Source organism: Pseudophryne corroboree, chromosome 7, assembly GCF_028390025.1.
Source record: "Pseudophryne corroboree isolate aPseCor3 chromosome 7, aPseCor3.hap2, whole genome shotgun sequence".
Classification (NCBI taxonomy): Eukaryota; Metazoa; Chordata; class Amphibia; order Anura; family Myobatrachidae; genus Pseudophryne; species Pseudophryne corroboree.
In genome coordinates this window covers 60,348,304-60,365,355 of record NC_086450.1, presented here as the reverse complement: position 1 = coordinate 60,365,355, position 17,052 = coordinate 60,348,304, and the positions used below count along the sequence as shown (strand labels likewise).

At 48.6% G+C, this 17,052-nt stretch overlaps 1 protein-coding gene across 8 annotated transcripts in view; it reads left to right on the top strand.

Annotated features, from left to right (window-relative positions):
- Window positions 1-17,052, top strand: part of MLPH (melanophilin) — a 144,275-nt gene that overhangs the window by 112,686 nt on the left and 14,537 nt on the right. For all 8 annotated transcript variants that reach the window (XM_063933204.1, XM_063933207.1, XM_063933203.1 and 5 more), the window contains 2 exons: window positions 4,555-4,710; window positions 5,693-5,785. In XM_063933204.1, the coding sequence (XP_063789274.1) occupies window positions 4,555-4,710; window positions 5,693-5,785 (249 nt within the window). The remainder of the gene's footprint in view (window positions 1-4,554; window positions 4,711-5,692; window positions 5,786-17,052) is intronic.

Sequence of the window (17,052 nt, the reverse complement as noted above, 5' to 3'; positions counted from 1 at the left end):
ACACCCACGGTGTCACTAGAGCATCCACAGCTATCGCCTGAGGGTCCCTTGACCTGGCGCAATATCTCTTTAGCTTTTTGTTGAGGCGGGACGCCATCATGTCCACCTGTGGCCTTTCCCAACGGTTTACCAACAGTTGGAAGACTTCTGGATGAAGTCCCCACTCTCCCGGGTGTAGGTCGTGTCTGCTGAGGAAGTCTGCTTCCCAGTTGTCCACTCCCGGAATGAACACTACTGACAGTGCTAAGACGTGATTTTCCGCCCATCTGAGAATCCTTGTGGCTTCTGCCATCGCCATCCTGCTTCTTGTGCCGCCCTGTCGGTTTACATGGGCGACTGCCGTGATGTTGTCTGATTGGATCAGTACCGGCTGGTTTTGAAGCAGGGGTCTTGCCTGACTTAGGGCATTGTAAATGGCCCTCAGTTCCAGAATATTTATGTGTAGGGACGACTCCTGACTTGACCAATGTCCTTGGAAATTTCTTCCCTGTGTGACTGCCCCCCAGCCCCGAAGGCTGGCATCCGTGGTCACCAGGACCCAGTCCTGTATGCCGAATCTGCGGCCCTCTAGAAGATGAGCACTCTGCAGCCACCACAGTAGAGATACCCTGGTCCTTGGAGACAGGGTTATCAGCCGATGCATCTGAAGATGCGATCCCGACCACTTGTCCAAGAGGTCCCACTGAAAAGTTCTTGCATGGAACCTGCCAAATGGAATTTTGCTACGCAAGAAGCTACCATTTTTCCTAGGACTCGTGTGCAGTGATGCACCGATACCTGTTTTGGTTTCAGGAGGTCTCTGACTAGAGATGACCGCTCCTTGGCTTTCTCCTGCGGGAGAAACACTTTTTTCTGTTCTGTGTCCAGAACCATCCCCAGGAACAGTAGGCGTGTGGTAGGGACCAGCTGTGACTTTGGAATGTTTAGAATCCATCCGTGCTGTTGTAGCACTTCCCGAGATAGTGCTACTCCGACCAACAACTGTTCCTTGGACCTCGCCTTTATAAGGAGATCGTCCAAGTACGGGATAATTAAAACTCCCTTTTTTCGAAGGAGTATCATCATTTCTGTCATTACCTTGGTAAAGACCCTCGGTGCCGTGGACAGTCCAAACGGCAGTGTTTGGAATTGGTAATGGCAATCCTGTACCACAAATCTGAGGTACTCCTGGTGAGGAAGGTAAATGGGGACATGTAGGTAAGCATCCTTGATGTCCTGGGATACCATGTAATCCCCCTCCTCCAGGCTTGCAATAACCGCCCTGAGCGATTCCATCTTGAACTTGAATTTTTTTATGTATGTGTTCAAGGATTTCAAATTTAAAATGGGTCTCACCGAACCGTCCGGTTTCGGTACCACAAACAGTGTGGAATAGTACCCCCATCCTTGTTGAAGTAGGGGCACCTTGACTATCACCTGCTGGGAATACAGCTTGTGAATTGCCTCTAGCACAGCCTCCCTGCCCGAGGGAGTTGTCGGCAAGGCAGATTTGAGGAAACGGCGGGGGGGAGACGCCTCGAATTCCAGCTTGTACCCCTGAGATACTACCTGAAGGATCCAGGGATCCACCTGTGAGCGAGCCCACTGATCGCTGACATTTTTGAGGCAGCCCCCCACCGTACCTGGCTCCGCCTGTGGAGCCCCACCGTCATGCGGCGGACTTGGAAGAAGCGGGGGAGGACTTTTGTTCCTGGGAACCTGCTGTTTGTTGCAGCTTTTTTCCCCTACCTCTGCCTCTGGACAGAAAGGACCCGCCTTTTCCCCGCCTGTTTTTCTGGGGTCGAAAGGACTGTACCTGATAATACGGCGCTTTCTTAGGCTGTGAGGGAACATGGGGCAAAAATGCTGACTTCCCAGCTGTTGCTGTGGAAACTAGGTCTGAGAGACCATCCCCGAATAACTCCTCACCCTTATAAGGCAAAACTTCCATGTGCCTTTTCGAATCTGCATCCCCTGTCCACTGCCGAGTCCATAAGCCTCTCCTAGCAGAGATGGACAGTGCACTTATTTTTGATGCCAGCCGGCAGATCTCCCTCTGTGCATCTCTCATGTATAAGACTGAGTCTTTTATATGCTCTACGGTTAGCAGAATAGTGTCCCTGTCTAGGGTGTCAATATTTTCCGACAGGGAATCTGACCACGCAGCTGCAGCACTGCACATCCATGCCGAAGCAATCGCTGGTCTCAGTATAATGCCTGAGTGTGTATATACAGACTTCAGGATCGCCTCCTGCTTTCTATCAGCAGGCCCCTTTAGGGCGGCCGTATCCGGAGACGGTAGTGCCACCTTTTTTGACAAACGCGTGAGCGCTTTATCCACCCTAGGAGGTGTTTCCCAACGTGCCCTATCCTCTGGCGGGAAAGGGAACGCCATTAGTAACTTTTTAGAGATTACCAATCTTTTATCAGGGAAAGCCCACGCTTCTTCACACACTTCATTTAATTCTTCCGATGGGGGAAAAACTACGGGTAGTTTTTTCTCCCCAAACATAATACTCTTTTTAGTGGTACCTGGGTTTATATCAGAAATGTGTAACACCTCTTTCATTGCCTCAATCATGCAACAAATGGCCTTAGTGGACATTAGATTAGACTCATCGTCGTCGACACTGGTATCAGTATCCGTGTCGACATCTGCGTCTGCCATCTGAGGTAGTGGGCGTTTTAGAGCTCCTGATGGCCTTTGAGACGCCTGGGCAGGCACGAGCTGAGAAGCCGGCTGTCCCGCATTTGGCATGTCGTCAATTTTTTTGTGTAAGGAGTCGACACTTGCACGTAATTCCTTCCATAAGACCATCCACTCAGGTGTCTGCCCCGCAGGGGGTGACATCACTTCTATAGGCATCTGCTCCGCCTCCACATAATTTTCCTCATCAAACATGTCGACACAGCCGTACCGACACACCGCACACACACAGGGAATGCTCTAACAGAGGACAGGACCCCACAAAAGCCCTTTGGGGAGACAGAGTGAGAGTATGCCAGCACACACCAGAGCGCTATATAATGCAGGGACTAACTGAATTATGTCCCCTATAGCGGCTATTATATTTACTGCGCCTAAATTAGTGCCCCCCCTCTCTTTTTTTAACCCTTTTCTGTAGTGCAGACTGCAGGGGAGAGCCAGGGAGCTTCCTTCCAGCGGAGCTGTGAGGGAGAAATGGCGCCAGTGTGCTGAGGGAGATAGCTCCGCCCCTTTTTCGCGGACTTTTCTCCCGCTTTTTAATGGATTCTGGCAGGGGTATTTATCACATATATAGCCTCTGGGGCTATATATTGTGATATATTTGCCAGCCAAGGTGTTTTTATTGCTGCTCAGGGCGCCCCCCCCCCCCAGCGCCCTGCACCCTCAGTGACCGGAGTGTGAAGTGTGTATGAGGAGCAATGGCGCACAGCTGCAGTGCTGTGCGCTACCTTGGTGAAGACTGATGTCTTCTGCCGCCGATTTTCCGGACTTCTTCTGGCTCTGTAAGGGGGACGGCGGCGCGGCTCCGGGAACGAACACCAAGGCCAGTTCCATGCGGTCGATCCCTCTGGAGCTAATGGTGTCCAGTAGCCTAAGAAGCCCAAGCTAGCTGCAAGCAGGTAGGTTCGCTTCTTCTCCCCTTAGTCCCTCGATGCAGTGAGCCTGTTGCCAGCAGGTCTCACTGTAAAATAAAAAAACTAAAATAAACTTTCTTTCTAGGAGAGCTCAGGAGAGCCCCTAGTGTGCATCCAGCTCGGCCGGGCACAGAAATCTAACTGAGGTCTGGAGGAGGGGCATAGAGGGAGGAGCCAGTGCACACCAGATAGTACCTAATCTTTCTTTTAGAGTGCCCAGTCTCCTGCGGAGCCCGTCTATTCCCCATGGTCCTTACGGAGTTCCCAGCATCCACTAGGACGTCAGAGAAATGAACATAATGTAGATGTTCTGCTTCATTCCATTTTTTGTTGAAAGGGTTAAAAATAAAGTGTGTTTGGGTAAGGATATGTGGAGTGGAAGCTCATAGGTGCCATACTGTTTAAGGAAGGGGAAGAAACCCCTCGTGGGTGGTCACTATGGACACAGCTTAACCATAGGATACCAAACTAACCAGAATTCACCTTCAATTCAAATCTCCTCTACCAGCTATCTTTCTTGGAGAGAGAGAAATTGATGAGAGATAAAGTACCAACCAATCGGCTCCTAGCAGCCATGTTACAGGCTATGGGGTCTATTCATGAAGCAGTGAAAAGTGTGGAGAAGTGAGCCAGTGGAGAAGTTGCCCATGGCAACCAATCAGCATTGATAACATTTATAATTTGCATACTATATGGTTGTACTGAGCAGCTGATTGGTTGCCATGGACAACTTCTCTACAGACTCACTTCACCACTCTTTACACTGCTTCATGAATAGACCCCTATGTTTGAAAATTACAGTTAGGAGCTAATTGGTTGGTACTTTTTCTTTCTCCACTTTATCTCTCTCTAATATTTGAAAAATATTCCCCATTCTATCATAACATCTATCTATACGATTAAATGCTTTCAACATATTACTGAGCATTCTGTGTGCGTTCCACTCTGATCCAGGTGTATATGGTGGCTGATAAGACATATGGACTGGAGCGGAGCCTGCAGGACCTGGAGGAGATGGCACGTCAGAGTGGAACCACTGATTCAGAACTTTCGGAGTTAGAGGTCAGCGTAGCGTCTGCTATGGCGCAAGTGCAGCAAACGGAGAGCGAGGCGAGTCATTAAAATAATCCTTATATTTAAAGGGGCAGCATAGAATATTTTCCCCTTAGGGTCTAATTTTGAACGTAAAGATGCATTTGCACACTTGTGTTCCACGTCTGTATTTTCAGTTCTATAAAGCTCAAAATATGTAATATTAAATATATTGTATAGATGCATCTTGAGACAACATACGAACATCAACATCAATTACAAATCTTACAGCTGGTTTATGTACTTGCAAAATGTATGTCTTGTAGCTAATGTATAAGATCTGCGTCATTCAAAGCAAGACTCATAGCGAGATCACTGTACTGTAGTTACACATTAACACCCCCAATCCGCCTCTCTAAGTGCAAGGGGCAGCAAGTGCATTTAGGCCCTCATTCCGAGTTGTTCGCTTGCTAGCTGCTTTTAGCAGCTTTGCACACGCTAGGCCGCCGCCCCATGGGAGTGTATCTTAGCATAGCAGAATTGCTAACGAAAGATTAGCAGAATTGCAAATAGAAATTTCTTAGCAGTTTCTGAGTAGCTCTAGACTTACTCCTACACTGCGATCAGTTCAGTCAGTTTCGTTCCTGGTTTGACGTCACAAACACACTCAGCGTTCGCCCAGACACTCCCCCGTTTCTTCAGACACTCCCGCGTTTTTCCCAGAAACGCCAGCGTTTTTTCACACACACCCATAAAACGGCCAGTTTCCGCCCAGGAACACCCACTTCCTGTCAATCACACTACGATCACCAGAACGATGAAAAAACCTCGTTATGCCGTGAGTAAAATACCAAACTTTTGTGTAAAATAACTAAGCGCACGCGCTCTGCGAACATTGCGCATGCGCAGTTAGCGGATAATCGCAGTATAGCGAAAATCTGCAACGAGCGAACAACTCGGAATGAGGGCCAATGTGTGCATCCCTAGCTATAGATGCAAGTTGTGCGCGTAAGCAGTGCAACTCAGTAATGATGGTATTATTTCTGCTTTCTTCCCCCAGGTGTCAGATATTGAATCCAGGATAGCAGCTCTGAGTGCCGCAGGACTTCCGGTCTCTCCGTCAGACAAAGCCAAAAAGAAGTACAGCCCTCGTGTAAGATTTTAAAGCAAATATATACCTTATACTGTATATAGAGTTTATTTTCATTTTAAACAGATGTTCAGTCAATCTGTCAGTAACTGACTCTGCTGTGCATTGCCCGGGATACTACATTGCTAGCCATAAACTAGTTTTGCTTGTCTGCCGCTCAGACTTCTGGGGCAGATGTATTAAACCTGGAGAAGGGATAAAGCAGTGATAAGTGAAAGGTGCTAACGCACCAGCCAATCAGCTCCTAACTGTCACTTTTCACATCTGTAATTACTGGTTGGTGCGTTATCAACTTCCACTTATCACTTCTTTATCCCTTCTCCAGGCTTACTACATCTGCCCTAGTGATGTGCACCTGAAATTTTTCAGGTTTTGGGTTCGGTTCCGTGGCCGTGTTTTGGGTTCGGAACGCGTTTTGGCAAAACCTCACTGAATTTTTTTTGTCGGATTCGGGTGTGTTTTGGATTCGGGTGTTTTTTTCAAAAAACCCTAAAAAACAGCTTAAATCATAGAATTTGGGGGTCATTTTGATCCCATAGTATTATTAACCTCAATAACCATAATTTCCACTAATTTTCAGTCTATTCTGAACACCTCACACCTCACAATATTATTTTTAGTCCTAAAATTTGCACGAGGTCGCTGGATGGCTAAGCTAAGCGACCCTAGTGGCCGACACAAACACCTGGCCCATCTAGGAATGGCACTGCAGTGTCACGCAGGATGGCCCTTCAAAAAAATACTCCACAAACAGCACATGACGCAAAGAAAAATGAAAGAAAAAAGAGGTGCAAGATGGAATTGTCCTTGGGCCCTCCCACCCACCCTTATGTTGTAAAAACAGGACATGCACACTTTAACGAACCCATCATTTCAGCGACAGGGTCTGCCACACGACTGTGACTGAAATGACTGGTTGGTTTGGGCCCCCACCAAAAAAGAAGCAATCAATCTCTCCTTGCACAAACTGGCTCTACGGAGGCAAGATGTCCACCTCATCATCATCATCGTCCGATTCATCACCCCTTTCACTGTGTACATCCCCCTCCTCACAGATTATTAATTCGTCCCCACTGGAATCCACCATCTCAGGTCCCCGTGTACTTTCTGGAGGCAATTGCTGCTGGTGAATGTCTCCATGGAGGAATTGATTATAATTCATTTTAATGAACATCATCTTCTCCACATTTTCTGGAAGTAACCTCGTACGCCGATTGCTGACAAGGTGAGCGGCGGCACTAAACACTCTTTCGGAGTACACACTGGAGGGAGGGCAACTTAGGTAGAATAAAGCCAGTTTGTGCAAGGGCCTCCAAATTGCCTCTTTTTCCTGCCAGTATACGTACGGACTGTCTGACGTGCCTACTTGGATGCGGTCACTCATATAATCCTCCACCATTCTTTCAATGGTGAGAGAATCATATGCAGTGACAGAAGACGACTTGTCAGTAATCGTTGGCAGGTCCTTCAGTCCGGACCAGATGTCAGCATCAGCAGTCGCTCCAGACTGCCCTGCATCACCGCCAGCGGGTGGGCTCGGAATTCGTAGCCTTTTCCTCGCACCCCCAGTTGCGGGAGAATGTGAAGGAGGAGATGTTGACGGGTCGCGTTCCGCTTGACTTGACAATTTTGTCACCAGCAGGTCTTTGAACCTCTGCAGACTTGTGTCTGCCGTAAAGAGAGATCCAAGGTAGGTTTTAAATCTAGGATCGAGCACGGTGGCCAAAATGTAGTGCTCTGATTTCAACAGATTGACCACACGTGAATCCTGGTTAAGCGAATGAAGGGCTCCATCCACAAGTCCCACATGCCTAGCGGAATCACTCTGTCTTAGCTCCTCCTTCAATGCCTCCAGCTTCTTCTGCAAAAGCCTGATGAGGGGAATGACCTGACTCAGGCTGGCAGTGTCTGAACTGACTTCACGTGTGGCAAGTTCAAAAGGTTGCAGAACCTTGCACAACGTTGAAATCATTCTCCACTGCGCTTGAGACAGGTGCATTCCACCTCCTTTGCCTATATCATGGCCAGATGTATAGGCTTGAATGGCCTTTTGCTGCTCCTCCATTCTCTGAAGCATATAGAGGGTTGAATTCCACCTCGTTACCACCTCTTGCTTCAGATGATGGCAGGGCAGGTTCAGGTGTGTTTGGTGGTGCTCCAGTCTTCTGTACGCGGTGCCTGTACGCCGAAAGTGGCCCGCAATTCTTCTGGCCACCTACAGCATCTCTTGCACGCCCCTGTCGTTTTTTAAATAATTCTGCACCACCAAATTCAAGGTATGTGCAAAACATGGGACGTGCTGGAATTTGCCCAGATGTAATGCACTCACAATATTGCTGGCGTTGTCCGATGTCACAAATCCCCAGGAGAGTCCAATTGGGGTAAGCCATTCTGCTATGATCTTCCTCAGTTGCCGTAAGAGGTTTTCAGCTGTGTGCCTATTCTGGAAAGCGGTGATACAAAGCGTAGCCTGCCTAGGAACGAGTTGGCGTTTGCGAGATGCTGCTACTGGTGCCGCCGCTGGTGTTCTTGCAGCGGGAGGCAATACACCTACCCAGTGGGCTGTCACAGTCATGTAGCCCTGAGTCTGCCCTGCTCCACTTGTCCACATGTCCGTGGTTAAGTGGACATTGGGTACAACTGCATTTTTTAGGACACTGGTGAGTCTTTTTCTGATGTCCGTGTACATTCTCGGTATCGCCTGCCTAGAGAAGTGGAACCTAGATGGTATTTGGTAACGGGGGCACACTACCTCAAGAAATTGTCTAGTTCCCTGTGAACTAACGGCGGATACCGGACGCACGTCTAACACCAACATAGTTGTCAAGGCCTCAGTTATCCGCTTTGCAACAGGATGACTGCTGTGATATTTCATCTTCCTCGCAAAGGACTGTTGGACAGTCAATTGCTTACTGGAAGTAGTACAAGTGGTCTTCCGACTTCCCCTCTGGGATGACGATCGACTCCAAGCAGCAACAACAGCAGCGCCAGCAGCAGTAGGCGTTACACTCAAGGATGCATCGGAGGAATCCCAGGCAGGAGAGGACTCGTCATAATTGCCAGTGACATGGCCTGCAGGACTATTGGCTTTCCTGGGTAAGGAGGAAATTGACACTGAGGGAGTTGGTGGTGTGGTTTGCGCGAGCTTGGTTACAAGAGGAAGGGATTTACTGGTCAGTGGACTGCTTCTGCTGTCGCCCAAAGTTTTTGAACTTGTCACTGACTTATTATGAATGCGCTGCAGGTGACGTATAAGGGAGGATGTTCCGAGGTGGTTAACGTCCTTACCCCTACTTATTACAGCTTGACAAAGGCAACACACGGCTTGACACCTGTTGTCCGCATTTCTGTTGAAATACTTCCACACTGAAGAGCTGATTTTTTTGGTATTTTCACCAGGCATGTCAATGGCCATATTCCTCCCACGGACAACAGGTGTCTCCCCGGGTGCCTGACTTAAACAAACCACCTCACCATCAGAATCCTCCTTGTCAATCTCCTCCCCAGCGCCAGCAGCACCCATATCCTCATCCTGGAGTACTTCAACAGTGACATCTTCAATTTCACTATCCGGAACTGGACTGCGGGTGCTCCTTTCAACACTTGCAGGGGGCGTGCAAATGGTGGAAGGCGCAAGCTCTTCCCGTCCAGTGTTGGGAAGGTCCGGCATCGCAACCGACACAATTGGACTCTCCTTTGGGATTTGGGATTTCGAAGAACGCACAGTTCTTTGCTGTGCTTTTGCCGCAAGTCTTTTCTTTTTTCTAGCGAGAGGATGAGTGCTTCCATCCTCATGTGAAGCTGAACCACTAGCCATGAACATAGGCCAGGGCCTCAGCCGTTCCTTGCCACTCTGTGTCGTAAATGGCATTTTGGCAAGTTTACGCTTCTCTTCAGACGCTTTTAATTTTGATTTTTGGGTCATTTTTTTACTGATCTTTTGTGTTTTGGATTTTACATGCTCTGTACTATGACATTGGGCATCGGCCTTGGCAGACGACGTTGATGGCATTTCATCGTCTCGGCCATGACTAGTGGCAGCAGCTTCAGCACGAGGTGGAAGTGGATCTTGATCTTTCCCTATTTTTTTTAACCTCCACATTTTTGTTCTCCATATTTTGCGCACAACTAAAAGCCACCACAGGTATACAATGTAGATGGATGGATAGTATAGTATTATATTACTTATGGACGACGAGTGCACCTACGACAGAGGTAGGTACAGCCGTGGCCTACCGTACTGCTGCTTATATATATATATAATATACTGTATAACGGACCTGGTGGACACTGTCAGCAGACTGCTAAACTAGTATGAAGGAAAAAAAAAAACACAGGAGTGTTTTTCAGGCAGACAAACGTATACTGGACTGGTGGTCACTGTTAGCAAAACTGTGCACTGTACTCCTGCTATAACTGCTCCCCAGTCCCCACAATTAGGCAGTGTGAGCAGAGCACTCAGCACAGATATATCATGCAGCAGTGCAGCACACTGAGTGAGCACAGATATGGTGGTCGGAGCGTTTTTTTCAGGCAGAGAAACAAAGGATTAAACTCACTGGTGGTATAATCAAAACCCTGCACTGTACTCCCTAACAGCTGCTCCCCGTCCCCAATCCTCCCCACAATTAGAACTAAGTCACTCTGTGTTCTACTATAACGGAGAGGACGCCAGCCACGTCCTCTCCCTATCAATCTCAATGCACGTGTGAAAATGGCGGCGACGCGCGGCTCCTTATATAGAATCCGAGTCTCGCGAGAATCCGACAGCGGGATGATGACGTTCGGGCGCGCTCGGGTTAACCGAGCAAGGCGGGAGGATCCGAGTCGCTCGGACCCGTGTAAAAAAAAAAAAAGGTGAAGTTCGGGCGGGTCGGATTCCGAGGATCCGAACCCGCTCATCACTAATTCTGCCCCACTATTCTTTAAAGGGAACTAGAAATTCTTCAGAGACCACTGGGAAGACTGAGCAAACCTTCCAAACAGGAAAGCTAGAAGTGGGGGCATATCAAGATAGGTGGGGGCCAATGTGCATCCTCCATCACCTCCCCACCTCTCGAGCCGGCAGCACTGCTCTGAGCACTAAAAGACTCTGGCACAGGTCTCCCGGAAAATGCCATGGTGGCCATTTTCCCAGGGATTTTGCAGCGATGCGGCTACCGACACGGGACTCCAGAAAGGTAAGCATAGTAGAAAAAGTAAATTCCAAAACAATGGGAGGTTGCGCTAGTTGCGTGATATTGGACAGGCACGTGAATAAAATGTCTCATATGTCCTAGAGGATGCTGGGGATGCTTCAAGAACCATGGGGTATAGACGGGATCCGCAGGAGACATGGGCACTTTAAGACTTTAAAAGGGGTGTGAACTGGCTCCTCCCTCTATGCCCCTCCTCTAGATTCTGTGCCCAGGGAGACTGGTCACACACAGGGGAGCTCTACTGAGTTTCTCTGAAAAAAAGACTTAAGGGGGTAATTCTGAGTTGATCGCAGCAGGACCTTTGTTAGCAGTTGGGCAAAACCATGTGCACTGCAGGGGAGGCAGATATAACATGTGCAGAGAGAGTTAGATTGAGTGTGGTGTGTTCAATCTGCAATCTAAATTGCAGTGTAAAAATAAAGCAGCCAGTATTTAAATGCTAACAAAGTTCCTGCTGTGATCAACTCAGAATTACCCCCTATGTTAGGTTTTTTATGTTCAGGGAGCACTGCTGGCAACAGGCTCCCTGCTTCGTGTGACTGAGGGGAGAGAAGCAGACCTACTTCTCTGAGTTCAAAGGCTCTGCTTCTTATTAGGCTACTGGACACCATTAGCTCCAGAGGGTTCGATCACTTGGTACGCCTAGCTGCTCGTTCCCGGAGCCACGCCGTCACCCCCCTTGCAGAGCCAGAAAAAAGTAGCCGGGTGAGTAAAAGAAGAATCGAAGACTTCAGTGACGGCAGAAGACTTCAGGTCTTGAGGTACCGTGCAGCGCTCGCACTGCGCGCCATGCTCCCACACACACAGCGGCACCAACAGGGTGCAGGGCGCAGGGGGGGTGCCCTGGGCAGCGTGTAGACCTGAAATACACTGGTAAAAGTTATATGAAAAGTGCCTGGGCACTTAATATAGACCCCCGCCAGTATAAATATGCTAAAATGAGTGGGACTGAAGCGTGCCGGTGAGGGGGCGTGGCTTAGCCCTCACAGCTCTAACCGGCGCCATTTTTTCTTCACAGAAGCTGCAGAGACGCTGGCCCTGACCTCCACACTGCTGTACAAGTAACATGGTGCAAAACGGGGGGGGGGGGGGGGGGCACAGTAAATTTGGTGCTATTATCTTTATTATAAAAGCGCTAACAGGTCTGAGGCATTGTATATAAAGTTTCAGTACCGGGATAGGCGCTGGGTTGTGAGCTGGCAAACTCCCTCTGTGTCTTTCTAACAGGCTTTGCTGTGGGTCTGTCCCCTATAGCCCCCAGTGTGATTGTAGGTGTCGGTACGTGTGTGTCGATATGTCTGAGGCTGAGTGCTCTTCCCAGGAGGAGGCTGGAGTGGGGACAGAAAAGACTGTGGGAGTCCCGACGGCTGGGTAAATATGTTGAGTGTTTTGAATGCAAATGTGGCTCTGTTGACTAAGAGATTAGATAAATCTGAGTCTAAGAACCAGACATGGAGAAAATCCATGGAGGATGCATTGTCACAAGCTCAGACCCCTTCGGCGTCACAGAAACGTAGATAGCAGATACAGATACCGACACGGATTCTGATTTCAGTGTCGACTATAGTGATGCCAGATTAAATCCTAAACTGGCTAAGAGCATTCAGTACATGATTGTGGCGATAAAAGAAGTATTGCATATCACAGAGGACCCTGCTGTTCCTGATACAAGGGTCTGTATGCTTAAAGGAAAGAAACCTGAGGTAACGTTTCCTCTCATGAACTGAACGCTCTTTTTGAAAAGGCTTGGGAAAATCCTGACAAGAAGATACATGTTCCCAAAAGAATTCCAGTGGCATATCCGTTTCCCTCTGGGGACAGGGAAAAGTGGGAGTCAACCCCCACGGTGGACAAAGCTCTATCGCGTCTGTCCAAAAAGGTGGCGCTTCCGTCTCCTGACATGGCAGCCCTAGAGGATCCTGCGGATCGTAAGCAGGAATATACACTAAAATCCATTTATGTCACTAAGGGTTCGCTACTCAGACCTGCCGTTGCTTCGGCATGGGTGAGTAGCGCTATTGAAAAGTGGGCAGATAACTTGTCATCTGAGATAGATACCCTGGACAGGGATAGCATGATTTTGATTCTGGGTCATATCAGGGACGCTGCAGCATATTTAAAAGAAGCTGCGAGGGATATTGGCCTTTTGGGATCAAGGGCCAATGCCATGGCAGTCTCGGCTAGGAGGGCATTGTGGATTCATCAATGGAATGCTGATGCTGACTCTAAGAAGACTATGGAGTCCCTACCGTTTAACGGTAGGGTCTTGTTTGGTGACGGCCTCACTGACCTGGTATCTACGGCTACCGCGGGTAAGTCATCATTTTTACCTTATGTTCCTGCACAACAAAAGAAAACACCCCACTATCAGATGCAGTCCTTTCGGCCCAATACATACAAAAAAGGACGAGGGTCTTCCTTCCTTGCTGCGAGAGGAAGAGGAAAGGGAAAAAGGTCACAGGCTGTGGCAAGTTCCCAAGAGCAGAAGTCCTCTCCGGCTTCTACCAAATCCACCGCATGACTCTGGGGCTCCTCTGCGGGAGTCCGCACCAGTGGGGGCACGTCTCAACTCTTCAGTCAGGTCTGGGTGTGCTCGGACCTGGATCCTTGGACAGTAGAAATAGTAACCCAAGGGTACAAATTAGAGTTTCAAGACGTGCCCCCTCACCGATTTTTCAAATCGGCCTTGCCATCTTCTCTTCTAGAAAGGGAGGTAGTATGCGCTGCAATACTAAAGCTGTGTCAAAATCAAGTCATTGTCACAGTACCCCCGTCACAACAGGGGGAGGGTTTTTATTTGAGTCTGTTCGTTGTCCCGAAGCCGGATGGCTCGGGCAAACCGATTTTGAACCTAAAATCCCTCAATTTCTTTCTCCGAGCAGTAATCTCCAGTCTGGAGGAGGGGGATTTTATGGTGTCTGTCGACATAAAGGATGCCTACTTACACATTCCCATATATCCTCCACATCAGGCATACCTGAGGTTTGCTGTTCAGGATTGTCATTACCAATTTCAGACGTTGCCGTTTGGTCTGTCCACAGCTCCGAGGATTTTCACCAAGGTTATGGCGGAAATGATGGTTCTCTTGCGCAAGCAGGGAATCACAATTATCCCGTACTTGGACGATCTCCTCATAAAGGTGAGATCCAAGGAGCAATTGCTGAAAAACATTGCGCTCTCACTGACTATTCTGCAACAACATGGTTGGCTCCTAAACTTGCCAAAATCATAGCTGGTTCCGACGACACGGCTGTCGTTCCTGGGTATGATTCTGGATACAGAATTACAGAGAGTTTTTCTTCCAGTGGAAAAGGCTCTGGAAATACAGAACATGGTAAAACAGATTCTGAAACCGGCAAGAGTGTCAATTCTTCAATGTACTCGGTTGCTGGGGAAGATGGTGGCGGCCTACAAGGCCATCCGTATGGCAGGTTCCATGCCAGGGTGTTTCAGTGGGACCTGTTGGACGAGCGGTCCGGGTGTCACCTGGACATGCACCGGAAAATAATCCTATCTTCCAGGACCAGGATCTCCCTTCTGTGGTGGCTGCACAGTTCTCACCTTCTGGAAGGACGCAGGTTCAGGATTCAGCATTGGATCCTGGTGACCACAGATGCAAGTCTCCAAGGCTGGGAAGCAGTCACACAGGGGAGAAACTTTCAGGGAAAATGGTCAAGCCAGGAAGCTTGTCTGCACATAAACATTCTGGAATTAAGGGCCATTTACAACGGCATTCTGCAATTGGAACATCATCTTCGCGGTCTGCCCGACTTGATTCAGTCAGACAACATAACAGCAGTGGCGTACATTAACCGCCAGGGCGGAACAAAGAGCAGAGCGGCGATGGTCGAGGCCACGAAAGTTCTTCGCTGGGCGGAGAGACATGCAAGCGCTCTGTCAGCAGTCTTCATTCCAGGAGTGGACAACTGGGAAGCAGACTTCCTCAGCAGACACGATCTCCATCCAGGAGAGTGGGGTCTTCATCAAGAGGTCTTTGCAGAAGTGACAAGTCGTTGGGGAATTCCTCAAATAGACATGATGGCGTCCCGCCTCAACAAGAAACTTCAGAGTTATTGTTCCAGGTCGAGGGACCCTCAAGCAATAGCGGTGGACACCCTAGTGACACCGTGGGTTTTTCCGTCAGTCTATGTGTTCCCTCCACTTCCACTCATCCCAAAGGTGATAAAGATTATAAGAAGAACAAGGGTTCAGGCGATACTCATTGTTCCGGATTGGCCAAAAAGGGCCTGGTATCCAGATCTTCAGGAGTTGCTCATAGAAGATCCCTGGCCTCTTACTCTACGGGAGGACCTGTTACAACAAGGACCGTGCGTGTATCAAGACTTACCGCTGCTGCGTTTGACGGCATGGCGGTTGAACGCCAAATCCAAGCCCGAAAGGGTATTCCCAGTGAAGTCATTCCCACACTACTTCAGGCTAGAAAAGAAGTAACGGCAAAGCATTACCACCGTATTTGGAGGAAATATGTGTCTTGGTGTGAATCCAAGAAGGCTCCTACGGAGGATTTTCAGCTGGGGCGTTTGCTCCATTTTTTTGCAAGCAGGTGTGGATGCGAGCCTAAAGTTAGGCTCCATTAAAGTACAAATTTCGGCCTTATCTTTTTCAGAAAGTATTGGCCTCCCTTCCAGAAGATCAGACCTTCGTGAAAGGCATGCTGCACATCCAACCTCCATTTGTGCCCCCTGTGGCACCGTGGGATCTTAATGTGGTATTGCAGTTCCTGCAATCTCATTGGTTTGAACCTTTGCGTAAGGTGGAGTTAAAATTCCTTACTTGGAAAGTAGTTATGCTGTTGGCCTTGGCATCCGCAAGGCGGGTATCTGAGTTTGCGGCTTTGTCTCACAAAAGTCCCTATTTAATCTTCCATGCTGATAGAGCGGAGTTGAGAACTCGTCAGCAGTTTCTGCCAAAAGTGGTTTCATCATTTCACGTAAACCAGCCTATTGTGGTGCCAGTGGCTACTGAAGCCTTGGCGGAATCAAAGTCTCTCGATGTGGTTAGAGCTTTGAAAATCTATGTCGCCAGAACGGCGCAGATTAGGAAAACAGAGGCTCTGTTTGTCCTCTGGGCTCCCAATAAGATTGGGGCTCCTGCTTCCAAGCAGACTATTGCGTGCTGGATCTGTAATACGATTCAGCAGGCTCATTCTACGGCAGGATTGCCATTACTGAAATCGGTGAAAGCCCATTCTAACAGACAGGTGGGCTCATCCTGGGCGGCTGTCCGGGGGGCCTCGGCATTTAGCTTTGCGGAGCTGCTACTTGGTTGCGTTCAAACACCTTTGCAAAGTTTTACAAGTTTGATACCCTGGCTGAGGAAGACCTCTTGTTTGGTCAATCGGTGCTGCAGAGTCATCCGCACTCTCCCGCCCGTTCTAGAGCTTTGGTATAAACCCCATGGTTCTTAAAGCATCCTCTAGGACGTATGAGAAAATAGGATTTTTTAATACCTACCGGTAAATCCTTTTCTCTTAGTCCGTAGAGGATGCTGGGCGCCCGTCCCAGTGCGGGCTGTTTCTGCAGTTTGGTTATGGTTACACTCATGTTGAGTTAAGTTCAGTGAGTCTGTGGCTGATGTTAGTCATGCCGTTGCATGTGTTGTTGTTAAATGCCATGTTGTACGGCGTGTTTGAGGTGTGGGCTGGTATGTATCTCACCTTAGTTTAAAAATTAAATAAATCCTTTTCCTCGAAAAATGTCCGTCTCCCTGGGCACAGTTCCTATAACTGGAGTCTGGAGGGGGGGCATAGAGGGAGGAGCCAGTTCACACCCCTTTTAAAGTCTTAAAGTGCCCATGTCTCCTGCGGATCCCGATTATACCCCATGGTTGTTGAAGCATCCCCAGCATCCTCTATGGACTAAGAGAAAAGGATTTACCGGTAGGTATTAAAATCCTATTTTCATGAATACAGTCACAGACTGCAGCTACAGATATTTTTGAGGTGCTGTACCTCAAAAAAAGATTTCAAAAACATGCCATGCTATTTATTCTCCCACCAGGTGTGTCGTGGACACCCCAAGAGGGAGAATAGTTGTCTGTATCCAAGAATAG